Source organism: Phyllostomus hastatus, unplaced genomic scaffold (genome assembly GCF_019186645.2).
Source record: "Phyllostomus hastatus isolate PE091 unplaced genomic scaffold, TTU_PhHast_1.1 phas_contig_58, whole genome shotgun sequence".
In the NCBI taxonomy this organism is placed as follows: Eukaryota; Metazoa; Chordata; class Mammalia; order Chiroptera; family Phyllostomidae; genus Phyllostomus; species Phyllostomus hastatus.
Window position 1 is genome coordinate 38,432,163 of NW_025333916.1, and position 26,505 is coordinate 38,458,667.

The 26,505-nt window shown below is 40.4% G+C and overlaps 1 protein-coding gene across 1 annotated transcript in view; it reads right to left on the minus strand.

Moving 5' to 3' along the window:
- The window catches only part of SEMA5A (semaphorin 5A), a 441,285-nt gene that overhangs the window by 228,244 nt on the left and 186,536 nt on the right, over nt 1-26,505 (minus strand). Inside the window, exon 4 of the mRNA XM_045847790.1 lies at nt 17,357-17,456. Coding sequence (XP_045703746.1) covers nt 17,357-17,456 — 100 coding nt within the window. The remainder of the gene's footprint in view (nt 1-17,356; nt 17,457-26,505) is intronic.

Below are 26,505 nucleotides of genomic sequence, written 5' to 3' on the forward strand. Positions count from 1 at the left end.
AAAGGACATGGGCATTCTATTCTGAAAGTAAATTTAAGTAAGATGATATAAAACCATTCTTCATGTGTCATTTTTACAGGTCACTTACATCCACCCAGTTTTATAATTAAAACATGTCCAGGTATTGAATTCAACAATGGTCTAAGCATGAGAGTGCTCTGTCTGGTTAGATGGATTTGGTGACCATAAGTTTAAAAGCAGGATCTTGGTCTGCCACCAAGGGCTTGAAAGAGTCAGCCCTGCCTGCGTGTCCAAGTGTGAAAGGAAATCACAGGGAAGGAAACTACCAGCTTTCAACGTGAGGAGGAAGAACAGAACAGTGTAATATACAATCAAGGTCAGTAGAGCACTGGGAGAAAAAGCCATAGGTATCGGCCACACGAGGCTCTGGACCCTGTTTCCATGGCTTTTAGAAAGCACAGATGGGCCTCCCTCATGTGAGATGCTTTGGCGTCTAACTCACATTGAGAAGGGACTTCATGCAGATGAGAAACAGAGCACAGAAGCAGAAGGCAGGGAAAACTGACAAACAGCAATGGAAAGCAGACCCCAAGGATGTAAGACGGTGGGAAGGAGTCCCTGTGAAGCTGAGGCTATATTATAAGGGTCTGGTCCAAGGTTATCTTTAAAAATAAAAAATAAAAAATTATCCAGCACCAGTAAGAAACAAAGTAGACCACTTTAACTATATGGGGAGGTAGGTAGATGTCAGAAGCAGAGGCTGTCCCAGTAGAAGTAACAATGACTGTCAAGTGAGGCCAAGGGCATAGCGTGGAGGATGGGGAGACACGCCTCTGGTGTGCTCGGGCCTGGGGAGGACAAAGCAACAGGGCAGCTGACATCCAGCAGCACGAATGCACACACCCACTGCTGGAGGAAGAAACGGGACTCGGCTCCCTTTCCGGGTGGTCTTGTGCACCTCAAGGACCAACCTGGGGAACTCAGACTTCTCACAATTTGTCCCCCACCATAGGGGCACTGCCATCCGGCACTCAGTGAAAATTGCCTCCCCTAACCACTGTAATCGTTTCTTTGCCACGTTCTTTGTGTCCCTGCAAATTAATCTCTGAAAATAGCCCCAGAAGCATGGCTGGCACATGGTACCTCACCACACAGCCATCTGGGGAAAACTTCCCCTCTCTTTATTAGAGATAAGTCCTAGCCCGCAATGAAGAACCAGATTAAGAGGGCCTTCAAGGAGGGAGCAGAGTCTATTTTTATTTAGTCGGGCACCATGCAGAGGCAAGGTTTCCAACAGAAACATCTTCCTGAGAGGGAAGCACGTGAGCTCAGTGCAAGTGTGGAAGGTCAGGGTCCCTTACCCAGTAAGCTCCCCTGGAGGTTAGCCTGCGTTTGAAGAGTTGCCAAGATCTCACCTGATATAAAATAGAGGCCAGCAGGGCTCCCCTAAGAGGAATTAGAAACCTGTGCACACACACAGAGATAAGTCCTTCAGGTGCGGAACACACAAGTGGCTCCAGAAGCAATTACTGGCTACAGGGCAGGCCCCTGGCTCCTGACCCTCAGGCTGGTTTTATAAGTGGCCTCCTGGCTGTAGAAAGCTATCACTGGTCACTGCCCCTCTGTCACAGGACACAGGATTGCCTAGTGGTTCAGATTATTTGTGCAAAAGCCAAAGCTCTATCACTATACAAGCTCAGGAAGAAAGCTTCAGCATTCTATGCCTCAGTCTTCTCATCTGTGGAATGGAGTGAAGTCATAACTGCCCCCTGAGGTGGCTGTAAGGTTTAAATCCCTCCCCCCACCAAAAAAAAAAAACAACAACAACAACAACCCTACTAAGATCTCTGTCTCTGACACATTGTAAAAATGCAATCAATACAGTTACTACTAGACAGTTTATAAGAAATACTAAAATTTCCAGACATGATGAAATTCTCAGTATATTCTCCATGACTGGATTTTTAGGGAAAAGAGAGACAACATTGTTTTTATTGTTTTGATTCTGGAACCCAGTTATCACGCTCTTTCCAACTCGCTGGCTCTGTAAATATTCTTGATTTTTAAAAAATGCTCATATTTTTTAGTCAATAAATTACCTGAGGGCTTTGATGATATTACATGGCCATCCTGTGCCTCCACCCTCTGCCCACCACACACACCCTCACCTACACACGTACACATGTGCATCCCACATAGAGCATCCCACTAGAGTATCTAGCACTGGGAACTTTCGAGAAAAGCAGCGCCCATATGCAAAGGAAAAGCTGAAAGTGCTTTCACAGCACTGAGGTAAGAGGACGGTGGTGTCCCTGACGTCCTGCAGAGCTCTGGGCGGGACCACTGAAGAGAAGCATTCAAAGTCCTCTCTACTTGGGGAGAGGCTTGGAAGAGGTATAACAATCATTCTTTGAAACCCCTAGGTCCAGTTTTTAGGTGTTTTCTGTAGGGTAAGTACTCCGCACTGAATATTTGAGTTTTCCCAAAATTCATGCTAAAAATCCTAACCACCAAAGATGATGGTATTAGGAGGTGGGGCCTTTGAGAGGTGTTTTGATCCCTCATGGATGGGATAATTACCCTCATAAAAGAAGCTCCAGAGAGATCCCTAGCCCCTTCCACCATGTGAGGACACAGAGCTAGAGGCTGGCCATCTGCAACCCAGAAGAGGGCCCTCACCAGAACCCAGCCACACTGCCACCCTGACCTGGGACTTTTAGCTTCCAGACCTGTGAGAAGGTCCCTGTTGTTTATCAGCTACCCAGCCTGAAGCATTTTGTTACTGCAGCCCGAATGGACTAAGATAGGAAGACACTGATTTTTGATGACCAACATGCCACATCTCATCTCCCATGCAATTCTAACTGTAAAAGGTACCACCACCCCTCCCCACCAGCCATCACCAGTGGATTTTTACTGTTTACTCTGCATTCAACAAACACCTGAGTATGGTGCCCTCAAAAGCATCTCATCAGCAACCACTCAGTACGGCAGAGGTGTTGAATAGGTGGATGGGAGGGGTAGAGAGGAGAAGCATGTTTCCTATGAAAAACAGCACAGTAATTATCAGATATTATCCCTGCTGCTGCCACCTCCACCGCCATCTTAATGAAGAAGAGCACCAGAGATTTGAACTGTTTCTTTGGTATGCTCGGGGTTACAAGATGCAAGTTGTTGACTTTTTTTAACCCACCTTCGATTTTTTTATCTAATAAAAATCATGTAATCCAAGAATTCTAGAGCTGTATTATCATTAGAATTCCAGGGGTATATGCCGCTCAATTTGTAGGTAGAGAAACTTTTTCAAATTAAGATGTTCAGTGTGATTTATCCAAGATTACTAGGATTCAGAGAAAATCCTAGGACTAGAAACCAGCCTCCCCCCAACGTTAGTGTCCCTTGTCTATTGTGTTACATGGCTTTACCAATCAGGCGTCCAATGCCCCCTTCCTAATTTCACTGGCACTAACCACACACACACACACACACACACACACACACACACACACAGCAACAGTTCTTCCAGCACAGTTATCCCATGCCTTCATTGTCCAGTCACATTTACAAATCATTTTGAGATGATCCATGGTTTAGCACGGCTGATGACAGGCGTTTGATTCCAGGAAATTGATTCCGACCTCTGGGACTGCGATCTGACTGCGACCTGCATGCGTCTGCCCATTACAAGGACACGTTCATCCTGCCGGTCTGGCTGATGAGACGGTACTTCCTTTCTTCCTCTGATTTCTCATAAATTCTTCCTGAAACCGACTTATTTTAAGAGCGCTCAAGTTTCTTCACTTATGAAATGAGAAACTATGTAATCTGTCTGTGTATCTAAATAACACAAATTTCTACAAAACTTTGACCATTTTTAGATATGTGAAATGACCAACACAGTTTGAGGAACACATGGCCATCTCATGAAAGACTTCAAAAGTTTTATCATGATATTTTTAAATAAATTCCTGACAATATACTTTTCAAGCATATTTTTTTAGTTTTTGCCAATGAACAACACATTTCAAATAATCTGAAATGTCAGCATATAAAATATAATCCTTTTTAATAAAAATGTATCCAATAAGTACTTACCTATAATATGTTCATCACAAAGTTGGTTGACTATGCTGATTTGAAAATTTTGAAATTGGAATTATCAGATCTATCAGTTTGCATAGACTCAACAAAGATTCACGGTCTATTTTTATGTCAGTTGGTCTGTTACATTTTTGTTGCTTTTTTTGTATTTGTTTGACTTAGGAGACAAAAAATTGGTAGATGTTTTCAAATATTTGTTTAATACCTGACTGTGGTCTGCACAAACCCCAAGGAGACAACTGAACAGCCTGATGGACTTTTCCATATTAGAAATATGCAATATGATACATTTCAGTATTCACTTTATCTATCATGATTTTCAGCGATTTAAAAAATAGTTTAAAAGATGAAGTAAAAACAAAATATTTGTGGAATTTCCTAATCTCCTCATTGGAACCTAAGAATCTGACAAAACACAGTGTGGATTCTACTATTCTCAAACCTCTTTCCTCAAACTATTTGGCCACAAGTACAACTCCAAGGTGCATTTTTGCTGTTGGAAAATTCTAATCCAGCTAGCAAGATAAGGGGCCTGAAATCTCCCCATACAACTTGATCCATGATAGTTTAGGTCAATGACCTATGGAGTTAAAGGTTACAAAAAAAGAGAAAATCTTCTAAAGGGAATAAAAAAATTGACATAACCAGATGTGGGGCCACTTCCACACTAAAGTACGATCTAGGGCCATCCCCTGCAAGTGGCTGCTGGCTAGGGCATAGTAGAAGAGGCAACCTCTTTATCTCGTGATTGTGAGCTCACAGAGGAGGGAAAACCCTGTATGTGAGGTTCAAAGGAAAGGTACCAACCTTTCCAACGTGAAGAAGTAATGCTTCTGACTCCCTGCCAACAAGGAATGCTAACCAAATGTCTCATACCGGGTCAGTTTCTGCAGCAGGGCAATGCTTTCAGCAACCCAAAGCATCCGAGTGGTCTCATTAATCTCCATAACACCCCTAGGGGCAGATAGGTAGTAAAGAGGAATATTACCATTGTTTAGGGAGAAAGGCAGTGGAGCACAAGTGTAGCAGTTGTACAGCTTAGGGGAGCTACTCTCTGCTTCCATGTCCCCTCTCATTACAGAAGGACAAAGCAACAGTTTACCATGCTCTCAAGGCTCAGTTTAACAGCTATAGTAAATAAAAGTATGAGCTTTTCTTTCCCTGGCACAGATCTAGTTTTCTTCAATGTTCTCAAATAAAATTTGACATTGCCCATTCAAATGTAATAACCATATTACTTTTTGGAGTGCTAATATATGAGTAATTCACAGATCCAACAGACTGAATAATTCAGATCACAGAGCCATTACAGTTGGCAGACACAAACTGACAGTTTGGAAGCCCACTCATCCCTTACTCACTAGACATCTGAGTGCACTTCCTCCCTCTTCACTGAGTGTGTTTCTTATTGACTGTAGGTCTGAATAACGCACCCCTGTGTCCCATCACATCCCCCAGAGGCCTATTAGCAACAAATCACTAAGCACAACAATATATTCTCTGAGGGAGCGGTACGGACTTTAATAGACGAAGTTCATTTGTATCCTCATGTAAAGTAATAAAATTCAGCTGGCATTAAAAGAAAAGGTTGAGCCATCACAAGCATATTAACTAAATGACTCATTTTATCTAGAGACACTATAAAACTTAACTCTGACCTCCATTAATTATGAAAGACACAGGTGTTTTAAAAATGACATTCTCTTAGAATAACTCAATTGGTCTCTGATGAACATAGCTATAAAATCAAAGAAAAAATTTCAAGTTCTTATTGAACAGGTAGGTTAGAGGCTTTCTTAAGGAAAAAGAGCAGACGACCAAATAATTAAGACAGATACACATTTTGCACAAAGAGAAAATGAAGACAGAAAGCAAGTAAATCTCTAAGAAAATGTTTTAAATAATGATGATGTAAACTTATGTCAAAGTTTAGACCACGGATGATCATGAACCAACTGTATAAAAACTGTGACCATTGGGGTAAATCTGAGAGCTGACAGCAACCAGAAAGCTGATCTCCCTTGTACCTGCCTCTGTCAGCACCACCTTCTCCATTTCTTTTCATCCCCAGATTCTACCTTAAACATTTCTGATATCCGATGGACACAAAATTTGAAATAGTGACATCTTGCAGAATACCCAAATTTTCAATGGCATTGCCAGACTTGAAGATGAAAATATAAGCTTTTAACTTTGCAGGTAATGAAAAGTATTATAGTAACTATATCCTTTAAAACACAATGTGATTTTATAAAAATTAATTGTTTAAATGTAAACATTTAATATATTATATTAAATGTGTAAATATATTATATTAAATATATGTGTAGCTTTAAAGAACATAAAGATTTACCCTGGCTGGTGTTGGTCAGTGGATTGAGTCCCACCCTGTGAAGCAAAGAGTCACTGGTTCGATTCCCAGTCAGGACACATGCCTGAATTGTGGGCCAGGTCCCCAGTAGGGGGTACGTGAGAGGCAACCACACACTGATGTTTCTCTCCCTCTCTTTCTCCCTTCCTTTCCCTCTAAAAATAAGTAACCAAAAATATTTAAATAAATAAATAAGCAAAATATAATTTTTAAAAAGAACAGAAAGATTTAATCTCATCATGTAATCAAGTTTCACACACCTATCTATAATTGCTATTCCTAAGACTTTCATTATGCTGGTTGACTCCAAACAACTTCCAGAAGCCTTTGATTTTTCTGTGGGTATAAACATTTCCAAAATTATCTCCTCTGTGTATGTTTTCCACAGTTTGGGGGAGCTTAATTAAATTTTAAAATTACCAAACTATTCCAAATATATATCAAAATATTTAAATAGTTGTGTTTCATTTAGATCAAAGCTCTGAATGCTGACTTTTTTCCCTTTGCTAGTATACTTTTAAATATGGAGACAAATGTACAATATGGACAATGTTACAAGTTACCTCCTTAGTCCAACTTTTTTGAACCCTCTCCCAAAATAATAAATATATATACTTAGTGCTATAAAATCTTTAAAATAATTTTGATTTTATTATTGTTGTTTTTACCATATGTGTTCAGTAATCCCTCTCCCAGAATTGTATTGGCTCATTTCATTCTTTGTCTCATTCCCAAAAAGCCTATTTCAAACCCTTCATAAGTCCTGGTTATTAGAAATAAGTCTCAGTGAATACATCAAAACCAAGATCAAACAGTCTTAATAGCACTCTGGTATGTTTCAACACCAAGATTAAAATTCACAGAATACACGGATAGCCTCTTGGTCTTTGGCAAGTAGAATGAAATAACAAAGATGAATTTTTAGTGGAATGCTACGATTAAGACCAATGCTGTTAGCAAATTTGAGAGATATAAAATCAGAAAAACCTTTTCCCATATGCATATTTATGGGCAAAGTCGTTAATCAATACTGTTAACCACACTGATAATTTAAATGTCACTATGCTCTAAATGCTACTTGCAAATCTCTAAGTGATTTGAGGATTACAGATGGTGACTTATTGCCCTAAATTTAACTGGTGACTTCTGCTTTTTTGTATGTCCACTGGGTATTCAATTTGTTCCTTTCCATTTTTCAGTTAATAGAGATAATTTTTCATTTTAAAAAAACAAGAGAAGTACCCTATAATTCTTTTAACTTCTGTTTTCCTAGAAATACTCATGGCTCAAATTATCACCATTTGCAATTATTTTTCTGGGTTTTCTTCAGAACTGGTGAAATCTAAGGGTTTCTTTTAAGTGTTTCTTCAAATAATCAAAGAATTACAGCTCATCTCTCATGTGCTCATACCCCTGCTAATGCCATCATGGGCCAAACTTCCAAATCTCACTGATTCAGTCAAATCTCCCCTTTGGCTTTGCCCTCGGCCCTCCATTCTATTTGCCACCAATCACTGTCAAAACCAGCTCCGAAACAGGTCTCAAATCTGACTTCTCTCCATTTCCACTATCAATGACTAAGTTCAAGTCCTCTCTACTGTCACCTGATCCACAGCCCCTCCACTGCTGTCCCTACCTCCAAATTATCCAACCTCTAGCACATTCTGCACATAATATGTCAAAAGCAGCTTCCTAATATAAATCTGAGCATGTAATAGGTAGACGTCTCCGGAGCAACTGATAACCCTGGGAGAGGTTCACACATTTGCCAAGCTAACATAGCATCATCAACAGCTTATTAGAGAAAGCAGGCTGACACCTCTGGGGGATGGGTTGGGGGGTTGGCAGGGAGTTGGTATGGAGCAAAAGAGAAAAAAAGAGAAAGAACTCATGAGTACAAAGAACAGTATGGTGATTGCGGAAGGGAAGGGGGATGGATGGACGTGCAAGAGGGCATGGGGTGATAAACAGTAATGGAAAAAATACAATAAAATTTAAAAAGGAAAAACAAATAAATGAAAACAGAAACCAAAAAGAGCTTGTGAAAACAGAGATCCCAACATTACTTCCAGAAAGTCTAATTTGAATGATCTGAGAGAAGCCTGGGCATCTGCTTTCTTGAAAGGCCTGTCAGATAACTCTCAATGATTGCTGGAATCAAAATCACAGGTCTGGAGGGAAAGTCCAAGGTCCTCCATAACCTGACCTCACCTGAAGTTCTGGCCTCGCCTACAACAAGTTCCCTCTCAGCCACCAACAGGTTCAGTCAAATCACATCATGATCTGGTACTTCCATGTGGTATGGTCCTTCTGGCAGGGACACTCCTTCTGAGTGTACCTTTTTCACCCCCAAGGACCTTCATGCTCTTTTACTCTTGATGTTTCCAAGGCCCATAACTCAGGCCTCCCTGGGAGAATTTGATTGCTTGTGTTGACCCACTCAGGAGTCCTGGAGTCAGCAAGCATTTTCTTTTAAGGGTCTGAGATCAAAGACTTCAGTTTGTGATCTCATTGGCGAGTACTCAGTTGTTCAGCTAAAGCACTAAATAAATGGGTGTGGCTGTGTTCCAATAAAACTTTATTTACAAAAACGGGAGGCCAACTTGGGCCTTTGCTTGACAACCTTTACACTAGGCTATAAAGTTTTCATCTTTGTTTTCCCAATGCCTAAGATACTTCCTGACATAAAGTAGGCTCAATAAATATTTGATGAATGAAGAGTCGTGAAAGAGTAACAACCGAACTAATAAATTCTGATGGGCCCCATGTGGGACCGGCAAGCAAAAAAGCTCTCAGCACTCAAATACTATATCACACACACACACTCAAAGTAAAGAGGCTGGTTCATTTTCATCACACTCCTTTGTTGGCTCATTCTTGTAATTTGGAAAACAGAAGACTATATATATATATATATATATATATTTCTAACTAAATAAATAACTACACTGCTAGGTTTATCTGCTTTCCTGCTCAAGCAGGGAAGAAAGTGCAGAGATTATTTTGTTTTTCACAACAGCCAAAGGAACACATGGTTAGAAGTCTTTCCCACAAGAGTGTCTGTAGACCACATGTTTGTTAAAAGCTCACACCCCAGGACCCCCTTCCAGCCACTGAACCAGAGGGGATGGGAGTAGGGAGCAGAAAAAGCTGAATTTTGAATGCACGTTCCTGGTGATAGTTAGGTGCACTGATGTTTGGCAAATATTGCACAAAATTTAACAAAGCCAGCAGACAAAGAGCAGACTTTTTAACACAGATTAAGTTAATTAATCAAATAGGCATATTGCACAAAATTTAACAAAGTCAACAGACAAAGAACAGCCTTTTTAAATACAGATTAGGTCAATTAATCAAACAGGCATATTAGAAGAAAGAGGAGAATCTTAAGAGAGAAACACACACGTATGAATCGAGTGCCAACATGGAGAAGGACAGAGAAGAAAATATTTAAACCATAAAGTATAGGTTTAAAACAACTCCAGGTGGGTAGGGGTGAAAATGAAGAGCAAGAATGAAAAGCACCGCCCTTCCTTTCATCACCAGCTGCTTTTCCTAAGCTGTAATTAATGTAAATACAATATAAACATCACCATTACCTGGGATTTCTTTGCACAATGGGGTTCTGCTGCTTTTTGGATTCACTCCTAATTGCTGATTTCATTCCACACAGTAGGAGTTACCTTTAATGCACAAACTTGACTAAAATATAGACCTTGGAAAACAGAAGGTGTGGCTACTAGGGGCAGAAATCTCATAGAAATCTCCAGTTTCCTTTTAATTACATGCCACTTCCAACAGATTAGTTCTAAAGTAAAACTTTAAAATGAAAATAGGAATTATAACCACGAAAAGGAGAAAATTATACTAGTCAACTTTGTAAAATGATTTTTCTATGAATCTAAAATTTAGCTTCCTTTGTTTAGAACTAGTAACAAACTCATTTTGAAAAAAGGAAATCATTCCAATTAAACAGAAGCCTGCCCATTCATTTCATGTGATCTTATGGGAATAAACGCTTTGAATACTCAAAGCAAACGCAGCCCCAACACAACAGAAGTAATTTATCTTTCCTTTTTATCTTTGGTTTTGTATATTTAAACCATGAGCAAAACAAATGGTTCAAAAAATACACTAACATTTTTCAAAATGTGTTTGTTGTGACTGTCCGGAACGCCAAGCTCTGACTCAGAAGCACTCAGGTTTTAGTCTTAGCTTTTGGTAACAAGCATACTGACTATAAACCCCATACTATGTGTCGTACAAACATGTATAGAGAAATACCTTCCTATAAATGAAATAATCCATTAATTACAATGGCAAGCTCCATGCAAGGCGCACGGTGGGCTGGTGCTCACTCCAGGTCACGTGTGCAAGGAAACTCAGGCATCCCCGTGACCCTCATTCTTCATATCCTTACAATGTTCCCATTTTGTGATGCAATTTTAATAGAATTAAAATTTAAAATTTCCAAGGACAAAAATCGTTATATTTGTTGGCAAATACGATGCTTCCCTGACCCAAATACTGGGTCCACGGGCGTCCATCCCACCACTTTCATCGTGAGCAAGTGGCCAGGCCTCCTGGACTCAGGGGGGTTGTGTGAGAGCTTACGGGTGATTGTTCTCACTGTGCCTTTCAATTTAGGAGCTTCTATGACACTGACCTCGTCAGAGAAGGGTGAGATCATTCGAAATCAAGTTATAGGAAGAAAAGAACTGAAAAATCAAAAAACAAAACGCAAAGCTGAAATCAACTCCTCTTGCGTTTTTGATGAGAATCTCTTTTCCTTGATGATGTGTATAGCTTTAGCCTTTAAAAAACTATGGCTAATTTGTAAATGCCCTGCACTGAGTACAGACCAAGTCAGGTACCATTTGGACTAATATTTAAAGTTAGCACAGAATCACTTGCCATCCTTACAATGAACCGTAGGCATTAAAGACCATCAGATTCATTTGGAGAATTGAAATGTAATCACCCTTCCTTACATGTGTTGTTACAACCCTAAATACAGGAAACTTACACTTGCACCTACTTTGTGGTTATTACCATCATTACATTCATAATTACCTATTCAAATATCTCTAAACCACTATATATACATATAATGAGAACTACTTTAAGTAGGTTTTTGGACAAAAATATGAAAATCATTCATAAAATACTATCCCAATAGTATAAACCAATAGAAATCAAATATAGTAGGGAAAAAAACTAAAAAGGTTAACAGTAATTATTTTTTAAAAAATATATTTTATTGATTATGCTATTACAGTTGTCCCATTTTCCCCCTTCATTCCCCTCCACCCTGCACACCCCCTCCCACCCACATTCCCCGCTTTAGTTCATGTCCATGTGTCATAAGTTCTTTAGCTTCTACATTTCCCATACTATTCTTACCCTCCCCCTGTCTATTTTCTACATACCATCTATGCTACTTATTCTCTGTACCTTTTCCCCCTCTCTCCTCCTCCCATTCCCCTGTTGCTAACCCTCCATGTGATCTCCATTTCTGTAGTTCTATTTCCATTCTAGTTGTTTGCTTAGTTAGTTTGGGGGGTTTTTTAGGTGTGGTTGTTTATAATTGTGAGTTTGCTGTCATTTTACTGTACATGTCTTTTATCTTCTTTTTCTTAGATAAGTCCCTTTAACATTTCATAAAATAAGGGCTTGGTGATAATGAACTCCTTTAACTTGACCTTATCTGAGAAGCACTTTATCTACCCTTCCGTTCTAAATGAAAGCTTTGCTGGATAGAGCAGTCTTGGATATAGGTCCTTGCCTTTCATGACTTGGAATACTTCTTTCCAGAACCTTCTTGCTTGCAAGGTCTCTTTTGAGAAATCAGCTGACAGTCTGATGGGAACTCCTTTGTAGGTTACTGTCTCCTTATCTCTTGCTGCTTCTAAGATTCTCTCCTTCATTTTTACCTTGGCTAATGTAATGATGATGTGCCTTGGTGTGTTTCTCCTTGGGTCCAACTTCTTTGGGACTCTCTGAGCTTCCTGGGCTTCCTGAAAGTCTATTTCCTTTGTCAAACTGGGGAAGTTCTCCTTTATTATTTGTTCAAATAACTTTTCCACTTGTTGCTTTTCCTCTTCCCCTTCTGGTACCCCTATAATTCTGATGTTGGAACGTTTAAAGATGTCCTGGAGGTTCCTAAGCCTCTCCTTATTTTTTTGAATTCTTGTTTCTTCATTCTTTTCTGTCTGATTGTTTTTTTCTTCTTTCTGGTCCACTTCATTGATTTGAGTCCCAGTTTTCTTCCCATCACTATTGGTTCCTTGCACAGTTTCCTTCATCTCTTTTATGGTAACCTGCATTTTTTCATTTAATTTGTGACCAAATTCCACCAATTCTGTGAGCATCCTGATCACCAGTGCTTTGAACTGTGCATCTGATAGGTTGGCTATCTCTTGGTTGCTCAGTTGTATTTGCTGTGGAGCTTTGATTCTGTTTGTACCATTTTTTTTTTGTCTTGTCATCCCTGTTATATATGGGGGCGGAGCCTTAGGTGTTCTCCAGCTCGGGGCACCCCAGTCACTGGGTTGTGACACTGTATGTGGGGGCGGGGTCTGAGAGGGAACAATGGTGCTTGCTCCGTTCTCTGTCAGATTTCAGTCCCTTCCAGTGCTTCCCCCAAGCAAACTGGGCCTTACTGGTGCTAATTCTTGTGTGGGTGGGCTTGTGCACATTCTAGGGCCCCATGGGTCTCTCCAATGAACTCTCCTGTGAAGCTGGAAGTTTCTCCCTGCGCCTCAATCCCCACAGATGTTTTCAATCAGTGCCCCGGGGCTCTTTTTCACCACTGGGACCCTGGGACTGCTCCGTCAGCCAGCCGCCTTGCTCATTGTACCTTGCTTCACAGTCACTGCCTCACTGGGTCTGCCCATTGCCACCCTGCACCTGGGGTCTGCCAGCCACCACCTGCATGCCTAGGGTCCACCTGCTGTGGTCTTGAGTACCCGGGATGCCTTATGTGCCCAGTGCCATCACTTTTGTGCCTCAACCCCTCTCCGCCCGGCTGCCTGACTCCGCTCTTCCTACCAGTTTGGATGAATGTGTCTATTTTAATTCCTTGGTTGTCCGACTTCCATACAGTTCAATTTTCTGTCAGTTCTGGTTATTTTGTTTCTAAATTGTTGTTGTTTTTACTTTAGTTGTGCGAGGAGGCACAGTGTGTCTACCTACGCCTCCATCTTGGCCAGAAGTCCTGTAATTATTTCTGAATTGATTTTTCTTTATGCTTTACTGTATTTTCCATATTTTCTAGAATGACAATGTCTGAGTCTCTTCACTGAAAACACCCACCAACATTATTAATTTTTAAAGAGGCTTGGGTAAAACAGAACATGAATGTCAATGCTTTTAAAATATTATGAAAGATAATACGCTCCTTGAAAATTGGAAATTTAGGGCTTCATCCAGAAAACATATGAATTCAGATGCAAGGACCTTCTGGCACTACACAACCCCAATCACCCGTGGAAAGGTTTTTCTTTTGCAGCACAATGAACTACTTTTTGCAAAGAGCACAGAGTTTTGAACTGAATTCAATTCCGGAAACATAAAGTATCACTGATATAAAGTGAAACCATCCAGTAAACGACTTTACAATGCCTACTGCTAATATGAAAAAAAAAAAAAAAGACTCTCGTACTTTTCTACCAATCATATATTGAAACCATTCCAGATTTCTAAAATATACACCTGTTATCTAAATCTCTTTTGCTAGGTCGAGCCCTCCCAAACAGGAATCTGAGGGCTGGGCTATTTTTAAAGTTTTATAATGGGCTCACACTCCTTCTCAAACATTCTGAGCCTAATCCCACCAAGTTTTCCAGGTAAATTTCCTAGTGTTACCCAGTGATATCTGCCGAAATATATATGCACATGTATGCCAAAACTCATACCCACAGAGCTCCCTACCACTGTGGGCTTACTGGGTGCCTGTTACTGTGACAATCACTTTTCAGGGATTATTTCATTTAATCCTCACAAGAGCAGAAAGGAATCAAAATAATTATATCACTTTTAAAGATGAGAAAGTTAGACTGAAAAGGGCTCAAGGTCATGTAGCTAAGCAAATCCATCTACCTCTTCTTTTGTTTATTGAGTGTCTACAATGTACCACACACTATACTAGAATAGAAAATAGAGCCCATGTTCTAGGATTGCTTATCTGAAATGCAAGTTTAACTGCATATCCTGGACTTTTATGTGCTAAGTCTGGAGATCCTATCACTCCTGGCCACCATGCCATATAGCATGCTAGGTTGACTCAGTGGCTAGTCCAACCCCTCTCGGCATGGCTGGGTTAGGACTGGGGTGAGATGAGGTAGATGGAGGCTTCCAAGAATGCTTAGGTGGAGATTTCCAAAGACACTGGGAGGAAGACCTCCAGGAACATTGGGATAAAGATCTGCAGTGATATTGGGATGGAAACCTCCAGGGCCACTGAGATGCTAACCTCCAGGGCCACTAGGATGGAGACCTTGAGGGGTGAGTGTTCCCTGGAAATAATGCCAGGCACTGTCTCCAGACAAGATGGACTATGAGATGTCTCTTCTAAGCCCCATTTTGCTGTGCGGCTTCTCACATTCATTAGGAGACTGTGTGTCATCGACCAAAGGCCAGCTACTGGCAGAGTGTACACACATGTGAGGCACTGCCTGCTCCACCTCCAGAAACAATGGAGAGTCTTTTGAGTCAAACTCACAAGAAAATCTCATCCAAAGTTCTTTAGAGTTGAATGAGGGATTTTTGACCCAGCTACACCAGTCAGGGTCACATTTTCCCCTACTGTTCCAGGAGGGGGTCTGTTTCCTCCTTGGCTAAGGGAAAGAGTTCATCTTCCATAAGGGTTAGGTTAGGTTATTTAGAGACTGCCACTCCTTTGTGTCTTTGCCCAACTGTAGGTATCTGGAATGAGTCTGCTACAACTCCTGCTACAACTCCTACCCTCTTTCCCTGAAGTTTCCTCCAGATGCAGAGGGGTGTATATGCAAATCAAATCCTAGAAATATGCATACTGAGACAACAGCCATCTTGGAGTTTCTACCAGGAGGAGAAACTGCTATATTCTAAAGAAACAAAGATAAGACAGACACATCCTCTCTACCATTTGGTAAGTCATTATATGAAAATGGAGGGTGGAGGAAGGATACCAGACAAGATATAATGCATTCAGTACACTAACAAAGGTAGATGGCAGGTGTCATCCAACAGGACTTCTAATAAGACCACACAGAGCAGGGAATGTAGCAGCTCAGGCCAGATGGAGAAGCCCTGAACTAGATCCTTACTACAAGTTCACCAAGTAGATATCTGGGGTGGGATGGGTGGGCAGCTAATATTCCAGAAAAGTCAAAGGCAAAATCCCAAAGGCAAGAAAGAGAATGGTTTACTTTGTGGGTGACATAAATAATTCCCCATGCCTGGACTGGGTGAGAATGGAAAAGGTGAGTCTGTAAGAGATGTGTGACCACAAGGCAAAGGGGCTGGTGGACCACACCAAAGAGCCGGTGTTTACCCAATGGCAGCTACCGAAAGTGGATATTTAAGAAGATGACATTAGCCATGGCATGCAGAAGGAAGAGAAAATCTGGAGGGTAGCAGACCAGTTAAAAATCCCTGCTACAAACAGCTCAGCTCCCAGAGGTGGAATTTCATGGAAATCGGAATCAGAAACCCACTGAGTATCCCCAGTGGGCTGCAGTAAAGCAAAAGCACACCCAGCAAGCCCATCCAGTCCACACTCACTGTCCACCCACAAATATCAAAAGAGGTTCGGGTGGCATGTTCAGTGGCAGGAACTAAACCAACTTCTGTCTATTCATTTAAAGTTACAAACACACATCTTAATGTCTTCCGGTATTAGATGGTTGTACAAAGGCTCCCTAAGATCTGACAGTGACAGCAACAACCCTAGAAAATGTTTGATGTCTGTCTCGAACGCCCACAACATAAGCCATATTTAACTTCACTAAGGTCTATATGGAAACTGTGTAACCTCTCGTGCTAAGAGAGGGGTGTTTTATAATCTAGTAAATTTGGGCAAAAGAGATGTGAGCACTCCACTGCCCAAAGTGCTTTGCCTGGATGCCAGAAGGGTCCAAATTTGCAAATTACCTCTTTCTTCTAGTTCCATGTCATATTTCCTAAGAGATGGATATAAAGTGCTTTTTTATACACCATCTTCAAAATACACTGGCAGGATAAATGATTTGAAGGCAGGGGTTATGCATATTTTCTGAGGAAGTCAAGGTAAATACGAGGGAAAAACTCAAGATCTGTGCTGATGGTGCTCCAGTGGCCTTAGTGTCAAACTGGAATGTCAGATTTGACCTGGATACAAGAACATGTGCACCTTAAGAGATATAAACAGCAGCAACTTTCTTGAATTCTCAATTGGCTGGTTAATGGCATAATCATCATCACATGGGCCAGAACGAGCATGACGATCTGTTGATCTCCAGAATTTTACTGAGGAATTTGGTGAGAAGTTAAAAACGTGGTTTCTGGAGTCTAACTGCCTGGGTCTGAAACGTGGGTCCATCTTTTTTTGGACACAATAAACATGTCCCAGGGCCGTGTATTTATCCACTTCCTGCCTCAATTTCCTTTTCTCTAAAATAGGGATATTGACAATACCTACCTCTCAGGATTCATGGGAGGGAAAAGGGAGTGAATTCATGTTACAACAGTTCCTGGCACATGGGGAGGGCCCAATAAATGCATGCTGTAAAATGCAGTAGTCATCTTATTATTAGTAGCATACTTTATGACACACTGTATTTCACTCTTAGAAGAATTATTACTGAGCCCTCGTCAATTACGGAAGCGCAGCCCATGTGTAAATGCACAGATACAAAACAAAGTCCCAAAATATCAGTGGTGGCAAAACGTAAGATCTCTCACCTTGCTCCTACAACAAGTTCTTTCTGTCCTGGGTCAAATGTTAACTGCGAGAAATCCACAGCATTCTTCGCTCTGAACTCCCGTAACCAGGGGCCAATTTCTAAATAGGAAAAATAAATAAATGAAAAGACAAAAATGAATGATTTTTCTTTTAGGGACCACAGAGAGTGCACTTCAGGTAGCAAATATTACATTTCAGAGAGGATTTAAAGGTCCCCCGAGGTGACTGTTTAGGGGCCACGGGAGGTTTCCATCAGGACGTCACATAATCCACACTGAGAATGTGTAAAGCACAAAAGACAGTCACCCAATAAAAAATGAGCGAGGCACCCATGCTTGGTTGTGATTTACAAGCCAGATGTGCATTTCCCATTGGCTCTGGGCTGGGCAGAAAATAACACATTATTCACAGAAAAGACCATTGCCTGAGAAACTTGACAGGAAAGAGCTGAAGACTTGGAAAAAATCACACAAGCCCTCTGTCGGAACAAGGGCAAATACAGGAGTACCATTTGCCTTCTTTCAAAGATGTTCCATATCCCATCCTTTATCCTTTGAGTTTCTGGTTTTGACCTCGGTTAAACTTGTCCTTCCTAGATAAGAAATCCACGGTTACTTCTAGGCCTCATTTGCATTTTTTCTAAGGGAAATTAAGAAAGAGCTACTCTTTAGAGAGGTTTTGTTTTGTTTTGTTTTTCTACAAGCACTATTAAATGGTCTCCAACCTAGAGTCCTATTCTTTTTTCTTATAATATGACAGTATTCAAAGAGGACTATAATGTTGTTTCTTAAACCTTTTTGTACAACTCATTAGCTCATTTCTGACACTAAAAAAATACTCAGTGACTCTCCTGCCATTTGTGCCACACCTTACAATCAGCCCTGACAATCAACCATGCTGTCCGTCAGATCACCTCTTTCTCTCGGATTTAACACTGGCAGTGATATCACACTGAACAGGCGCATGGCAACTGTCAAATCAACAACGTTACTCATTTCAGGGGAAAAAGTGTGTAGCACAGGGATAATCTCTTCCAACAAAAGCAGATGCTAAAAACAGATCTTATATGAAAATATATCCATCTCCTGTAAAAATGTGTTTGTTGATGTAATTGAGATGGATTATTTTCTTCATTTTTTAATTTTTCTTTGAGAGAGAAAAAGAAACATTGATTTGTTATTCCACTATTTGTGCATTCTTTGGTTGATTCTGGTATGTGCCCTGACTGCGGATAGAACCCACAACCTTGGTGTATCAGGACAATGCTCTAACCAACTGAGTTACACAGCCAGAGTGAATTATTTTCAAGAAATAACTTTGTATAACAAATATGGTATTTCTCTACTAACAGTTATTGAGGAAAGAATGACATTAACTGAAAGTTTTATTCTGCCTAAAGAAAACAAAGGTTGATTTATGTACAGGACAGTGTTTATTTGGTTTTTGAAATTTTCATGTGCATGGTATCTTGATTGTTTTTAGTAATTTATATAATTTTTTCACCTTATAGGCAAGTAAATTGAAACAAAATACTTATTTATAGCCAAGCACATAAAAGGAAATGGAGCTATGAAAAGTTATTAATAAATGGTCCTTCTAACAGTTTAAGAATTTGGTTAGGGAACTAGCACTAATATCTTCTTTAAACACAGTATTTATAAATACAGGTGTTTATAAGTGTTCATACAGTTACAGAAAGTATTCATATATAGAAAGTAGAGATGATCTGAGTTTTAGGTAAAAGGAAAGATTTAAAGTAACTCATTTCCCATGCATTTATCTTTCTATTCATTGAGAAGAATTGAAAGAGAGTGACCAACAGGAACCAGAACAAAGGTACATATTTCAGGGTTTAAAATCTATACTGAGCAATGGTTAAACCACTTCCTGAAATACCAAAATACTAAAGGGAGCCATGCAGAGAGGGGAAAATGAAGCGCATAGTTCTGCCAATATTGTTCAATTTTCCTTATTTATATTGCTAATGAGCTTCCCCACTAGAACTCTACATTTTTGTGGTTCACACTACATCCAACCTGGGTAACCTGCATGTTCTCTCCTATTGGGAACTGCCCTGCCTGGTTTTAGAAGCTGTAACCCCCGCCAAGGCTAAGGCTGAGGGAGTGACCTTGGACCATAAGTCACTAAGGAGACAAAAGCTTATCTCCCTGGCAAGAGCACCACTTCTGCTCCTTTTACTTCATCCATAACTGGCCCCCAATGCTTGGTTGGTTAGCCAATGATGGGTAAGATTCCCCAAGAGGGGGATGATCTAAGACAGGCACGATCACGTGGGAGGCCCCCAAGGAAGGACTTTGGGGGCTACAGCAAAAGGGGATGATGGACCCTCGCCCCTCCGCTTTGACAAAGCCTGAGTCCTCATTGTCTGCGAGAAAATCTCCTAATCTCTTGGCTGCCTTACTTCCCTTGCTTCACCTAAGCCTGAAACAATGACAGAGGGTGGTGCAGCCCTGTGCTAGAAAGAGCGGGTTCCCCAGGTGATCAGGCCTAAGAAAGAATATGTAAAATTCTGTGAAACCTGCTTTGTTTAGAATGCTCTCAATTAAATGATGAGGGTCCAAACAAGAAGTAACTTTGTTCCTCAAAGATTTACAGCTCTTTAGCTATCTGACCCTGCCTCAAAATAGGCCCTCAGAGATCTTTGTTATCTATTGTTTGATCCTTACTTCCTGGCAATGATTAATGAGCTTTACCTGAATTCCTGCCTAAACGAACCCAATAAAAGCCCATTGAGGAACAGGGTCCTGGCCCTTCTCCTTTGAGATGTCGGGCACCTTTCCTCCCCAAGCTGATCATCTCTTGGTAGACTTATTCTCATCTGTGGTGGCCGGTTGGGGCGGGGGGGGGTCGTGCCTGCGGGCAGAGCCCCCACCCTCCGTTTTTTACTTTCGTGTGCATTCCTCCACCAGGTCTGCCCAGCTCAACTGTGCACATCACAGGGCTTTCCCTCCTACTAGCTGCCAGCAGGGACTTGGGGCAAAGTTCCCGCACCAGTCCATCTGTCTAAATGAAAATATGCCTGCAGCAGTACCTACCATCTCAACTTTCCCTATGAGATCAGAACCACCGTGCTCCATCTTTCTTTGATAATCAGTCCCCACTACCTGGCTTCAATTCCACCTCTTTTCATGTCTTAATTGATGCCCTAAATTATCTCTTCTATCCTCTAATTAATATCCAATGTTATAAAGCCCCTTACCCCTTGCTATAAGAATATGCATATCCCCCATTAAAAAAATTAAAAACTGTTTAATTATATTCTTTTAATTAGAGATTAATTAGATTTTAATTAGAGAGGTTATTAGAGTTTCAAACACCAAACAAAATACATAATATACTCTCAAGTACAGTATGTAGGAAAAGGCTACAGGCTCGGTTTTACATGAAAGTTTTACCAACTCTTTAAAAAACATATAATTCCAATTTTATATGAATTATTTCGGAGACTAGGCAAAGAGGTAAAGCTTTTCTTCTCTCTGCAGTTTTGAGGCTATTATGATCTTGATAGCTTTGATACTAAGACTAGACAAGGACATTATGAGGAAGGGAAGTCATAAGCCATCTCATTTAAGAACACAGAAACACTCTTAAGGACGTAGCTGTATGAGCATATCTCACACACACTCACACACACACACACACACACACACACACTTTTTCATACAGGTAGGTTTAATTCAGAAAAACAAGGATGGCTCAGAAAAGCTTAGCATCAGAAAATCTATTGGTAGAATTCACCACCACAATTACAGAGTTCAATAGTAACATGAAGATTTATTGATCCTGCTTTCTAAGGAATCAGAAAATGAACAGTTACAGACAGACTCTCCTGAGAGTACAGAGTCAGGAGAAGAGAGAGCACCACCAGGGCAGGTGGTGGTGAATATGCTGAGCAGAGGCCAAAGAAAGGTTGGGAGAGTGAGCTGATCAGGGGAAGAGACACAGAACTTGGTAAATTAGGGAGATATAATTTTCAATAATGTTGACTTTCTTAATACATGCTCATTTCCCCCAGATAATGGGTTCACCTTTTCCTTCTATCCCTTTGTTCTGATGTTACCGAGAGAACCATAAGATGGAATGGAACTTAAATATGGTAGCCAATATGACCCTTATTTAAAGGGTCATATTCCTTGTTTGGAAATTAAACAGTAACATAAAATCTATAAATTTGAATTGAATACTTTGTAGATAATGTTTAATAAGTGATAGTAATCATCCTAGCTAATCCATTCATCACACAAACATAACTGTTAAAATATGGACTCTGACAATGATTTTCTATTGCAAAATTAGCTGCAATTAATCATATTGCCTTCTCTTACTACTATATAAGTACCAACATGATTTTTTAGTAAGATCTATCAAAAGCATACTGATTTGGCCCTGGCTGGTGTATCTCAGTGGATTGACCATGGGCCTGCAAACCGAAAGGTCACAGGTTTGATTCCCAGTCAGGGCACATGTCTGGATTTCAGGCCATGCTTGATTCCCAGTCAGGGCACATGTCTGGATTTCAGGCCATGCACCCAGTACGGGTCTCATGAGAGGCAACCACACATTCATGTTTCTCTCCCTCTCTTTCTCCTTCCCTTCCCCTCTCTCTAAAAAATAAATAAATAAAATCTATTTTAAAAAAGCATACTGATTCAATTTTCAAAAGAACTCAGTATCACAACTTCAAGAAAAAATTACTTTTATAACCATGTATTCAGTATTAATAAACTTAGTCCAAATAATTGAAATCTATAAACTACAAACTAGCTTAACAGATTCGTTAGTCACCCCTAACCCCCAAAATAAGAAAGCAAAAGGAGTGAAAGTCGCTATCTTTCTTTAAAAGCAAATATTCTAAAGCTATACAAGGATGGTCACAAGCCAAGAAAACCTTTTAAAGCCTGATAAGATCACAGGAAATTCTGCTGATGAAGAACAGCACCTGTCTGAAAGCCGACAGCCACTCCCGAAACCAGACTGATGGCTCCTCCAGGGGCTGCAGCCCTGATCCACGGGGACCGGCTGACTTGTGAGCAGACGCAGAGTGAGAAACCTCTCTGGTAGAAGAAGGGTGGCTATGCGTGCCCTGAGCTTTATTCTTTTCTCCTTCAAACTTCAGTCAATGAAGGGATCAAGAAAACAGGCTGGCACAACTTCTTGGAGAAAATGAGACCCCTATTGGAAACTGAGTCACAGGCTAACCTAGGAGGGGGGGCAGGGGATAGTGGGAAAAAGCACAGAAGCACAGGTAATAAAGCGTACAAAAATGTAAGTGCAAATCAAGGTTTACTGTTCCCAATACTCATGAAATTATATTTTGATTTAACCTGCATCTCCTGCTGCACATGGTGATAATAGCAAAGTTGACAACATGATTATAGGTAAAGCAGCTAACAAAAATTGATAACATTTAAATAGTGCATGCCATCAGCTAGATGCTACTCTATGTAATTTACACATTTTAATTCTTATATTTTTCACACCCACCCTATTATAGGGCAAGTAGGTGAGGAAACCAAATCTCATTGAGGTCAACAGCTAGTAAGATTCAGCTCCTAACTTTGGAGCTAGTATTTTTATCCACTATGCTCTACACTTAAAGAGAAGCAAATCAGAAGTGTACCTTCCTATGTGACTTTTTTTTATTTTTAAAATCAGTTTATTGATTCTAGAGAGAGAAAAAGGGAAAGGGAAACATCAATGTGAGAAAGAAACAACATCACATTCACTCCCCAACTGGGGCTCAAACCTGTAACATAGGTATGTGCCCTGATCAGGAATTGAACCCTGAGTCTTTTGGTGTATGGGATGATGCTCCAACCAACTGAGCCACATGGATGAGGACCCCGTGTGCCACATTTTAAAACTAACAGGAAGAGAGAAAAATCTACGACCTCTTCATTTGGAAAAGGAGTTTATTCTGATATACTCCTATGCTGTTTCATAAAAACTGCCACCCATAGTTGGGTTTTCAACTATGGACTATAGAAGGCACTGACTATCTTCCAAAGCCAGCTGCCATGTCGACCTATAAATATAACATGTGTTGTTTTTACTGTTGATATTATTAATAACAATAATCTACAAGTCAGTTAAACTCCACAGGAAAAAGCATTTACCATTTTTACTTGTAAGGTTTTATGATCCAAGAAGGGTCTTTATGTATGTAAGTAAGGGGGAAAACAATGTCAATACCCATCATTGGTCTGCTTTATTGGAAGGAAGAACATTCTGGAATGAGAAGGAGGGACGAGAAGGGAATGAGCAATGGCTGAATTTCTAAGCAGTCTGAGCCACTCAGCTGTGATATGGGGGAACAGGACACTGCTCTGAAAATGTGTGAGCTGGGTTCTCACCTCCTCCAGAGGGCACTTCTGTTGCCAGGGCCTGGTGGAGCAGGAGGAGAAATGCAGGGCGTACTCTCAGCTAGGCATTCTGGAAATTCTCCTTGCCTGCCCTTTCCCCGAATTGTGAAAGGAACTGTCGTATCTCAAAGATACCTATTACTCTTCAATGTTGGCATGCATCTCCCTTCTACGGATTTCATTTTCGGCTTCAGTGCATTACATAAACCACCATTCGACCTAAAAAATGTGAGCTAAAAATATGATTGAAAAACAAAGGAGTGGAATTTTAAAAAGCCCTAAGAAGAACAGTGTGGTGGGACTCTTGGTTTACCACACCGCCACCTGACTGCTACCCTCTTCTTCCTCTTCTCTGCCCCCCGCCCCCGCCCCATCTGCTTTTCCAGGCCTGTTCCTCCAACTGTCACTCACAGCAAGTCCCTTGCACTTCTGGCAGGAGGTCAGCAGCACCCTCATGCCATGTTTCACCTCCCAAAATACATCACATCAGGCTTTCAGCTACCTGAGTCCTGCCTGAAATTCTGTAACTGATGATAACTGATTTCAATCCTGTGGACAAAAAAAAAAGGGGTGGGGGGGGAGTTTCTATGGAAAGAAATCTCACACAAGGTGATCCAATCATAAATTTCTTTTTTAAAAAATCATTTTGTTACCGTTGTTTGAATACAGTTGTCTCCATTTTCCCACCACCACTTTCCCCCACCCCACCCCACCCCACCCTCTCGCCCTCCCACCCTCAATCCTACACCTCTTTGACTTTGTCCTTGGGTCCTTCATACACGTTCCTTGAGGACCTTTCCCTTCTTTCCCTGTTGTCTCCCTCCCCACTCTTTCCTGTCAGTTTGTTCTTTATTTCAATCTCTCTGGTTATATTTTGCTGGCTTGTTTATGTCACAACTAGTAGTCAGGCCCCGGGTATGTAATTGTTTTACTAAAAGGTTTATCTTTGCCTCAAGCACTTAGGTTAACTCACCTTTGAAATAAGTGTCCCCACCCTCAATAGAGCCCATAATCTTGTTACTCTGTGGTAACTGGAATAAAATCTCTGCCTTGCTTTCTCCCACCTCCATGGAATCTTCCAAAAGTTCCCACCTTAATTTCAAATGCTTAGAAGAAGCTACAAAACTGTTATGTTCTCAAGCATCTGAGATCTTGCTTCCTGGCAACTGTGACTTTGGCTTAAATAAAATCTTTTAAGATTTTTCTACAGGTTTGGACATTTCTTACTGTGACAGTCCCGAAGCCTCATGTGTTTTCTGAGTGGCCGGACAAGGCAAAATCAGTCACCAGAGAGGAAATACACAAATTCACATACACTGATACTTGTGAAAAAAAGGTCACAATAACCGATGCTTCTTATTTACACTCTGTTTTACCATCTATATTTTCAGTGTTTACTTGGTTTTAGAAACTGTATTAGATCTTTTTGGATGTTAACAATTTCTTATTTTGTTTAATATTCATAATACTGTGAAGCAAGATCTATAAACTTTCTTGTAGAAATAAAAAATAAAGATAAAAAACCCTGAGATTTTGGCAAGTTACATATCTTGCGAAATGTAACATAAGTGGTAAGCAGATAAGCTGGAATTTAAATCCAATGTAGGACAAAAGAAATATTCCCATGAGGTCCAAATTTAAAAATCAATTGTCCAAAAAATGTATAAAGTACATTATCCTTAGCACTGAGTAATATAATAGTATGAAGTAATTTATTTAAAATAGCAGTTGCCACTCGCCAAACAAGAGCAAAATTGGAAAAAGGAAATGCTGGTGATTTTCAGATGGGGGATAGGCATGCACAGCCCAGTTTGCCCTCTGGGCAGGGCACAACTGAAAAAAGCAAGGTCCCAGGGCAAAGCAGGAGGAAACCAGGGTCCACCAAACGCAACGAGGCATCCCAGGAAGACCCCAACAGTGGAAAATGCATCTCCTTCATCATGTCTTGTCCAAGAGCGGTCCTGGTAACATCAGCTCACTTAGAAATAGGCAAATACACTCTGTCTAACTTTAGCTTTGTAGAAAGGTTGAAAAATAGCAAACCAATTTTGTTCCTCCAAATGTTTTAAGCTCAATTATTTTAGCTGTAACTCCTATCTAGGACTCAGTAGAATCAAAGTAGTTCCAGCAGGACATGATATTGCCTATCCTGCGACTGACACCCTGGATTTTATAGTTGATAAAGCTAAGGACAGAGGAGTTACAATGACCTCCCCAAGCCACCTGCCAATGAGTGGCAAAGTGGAAAATCCTAGTCCTGTGACTTCTTTACAAAGCTGTGTCTTCGCTATCACAGCACTAGTAGTATTTTAAGGGACTAAAATTCTATACCTAGATTTAGGTATGATACATTCATATATATGTGTGTATGAATGTATATACATATACCCATGTATTTACAGATACATGCAAATATATAAATAGGTATACATAAATAAGCATATATTTACATATTTTACATATAGATACAGATGTGTATATAATTATACATAGTTATGTCTAGATAGTAATCAATATGTTTGTTCATATATATACATGCTTGTATACATGTGTATTTGCATGAGTATATCAAGATATTTTGTATGTATATATATAAAATACATACTAAAGACCACAATAGAGAGTGAGAAAATGGTCTTAAAATTTTGCTAAATAGAGCCCTGGCTGGCGTAGCTCAGTGGATAGAGCGTGGGCTGCGAACCAAAGTGTCGCAGGTTCTATTCCTAGCCAGGGTACATGCCTGGGTTGCAGGCCATAACCCCCAG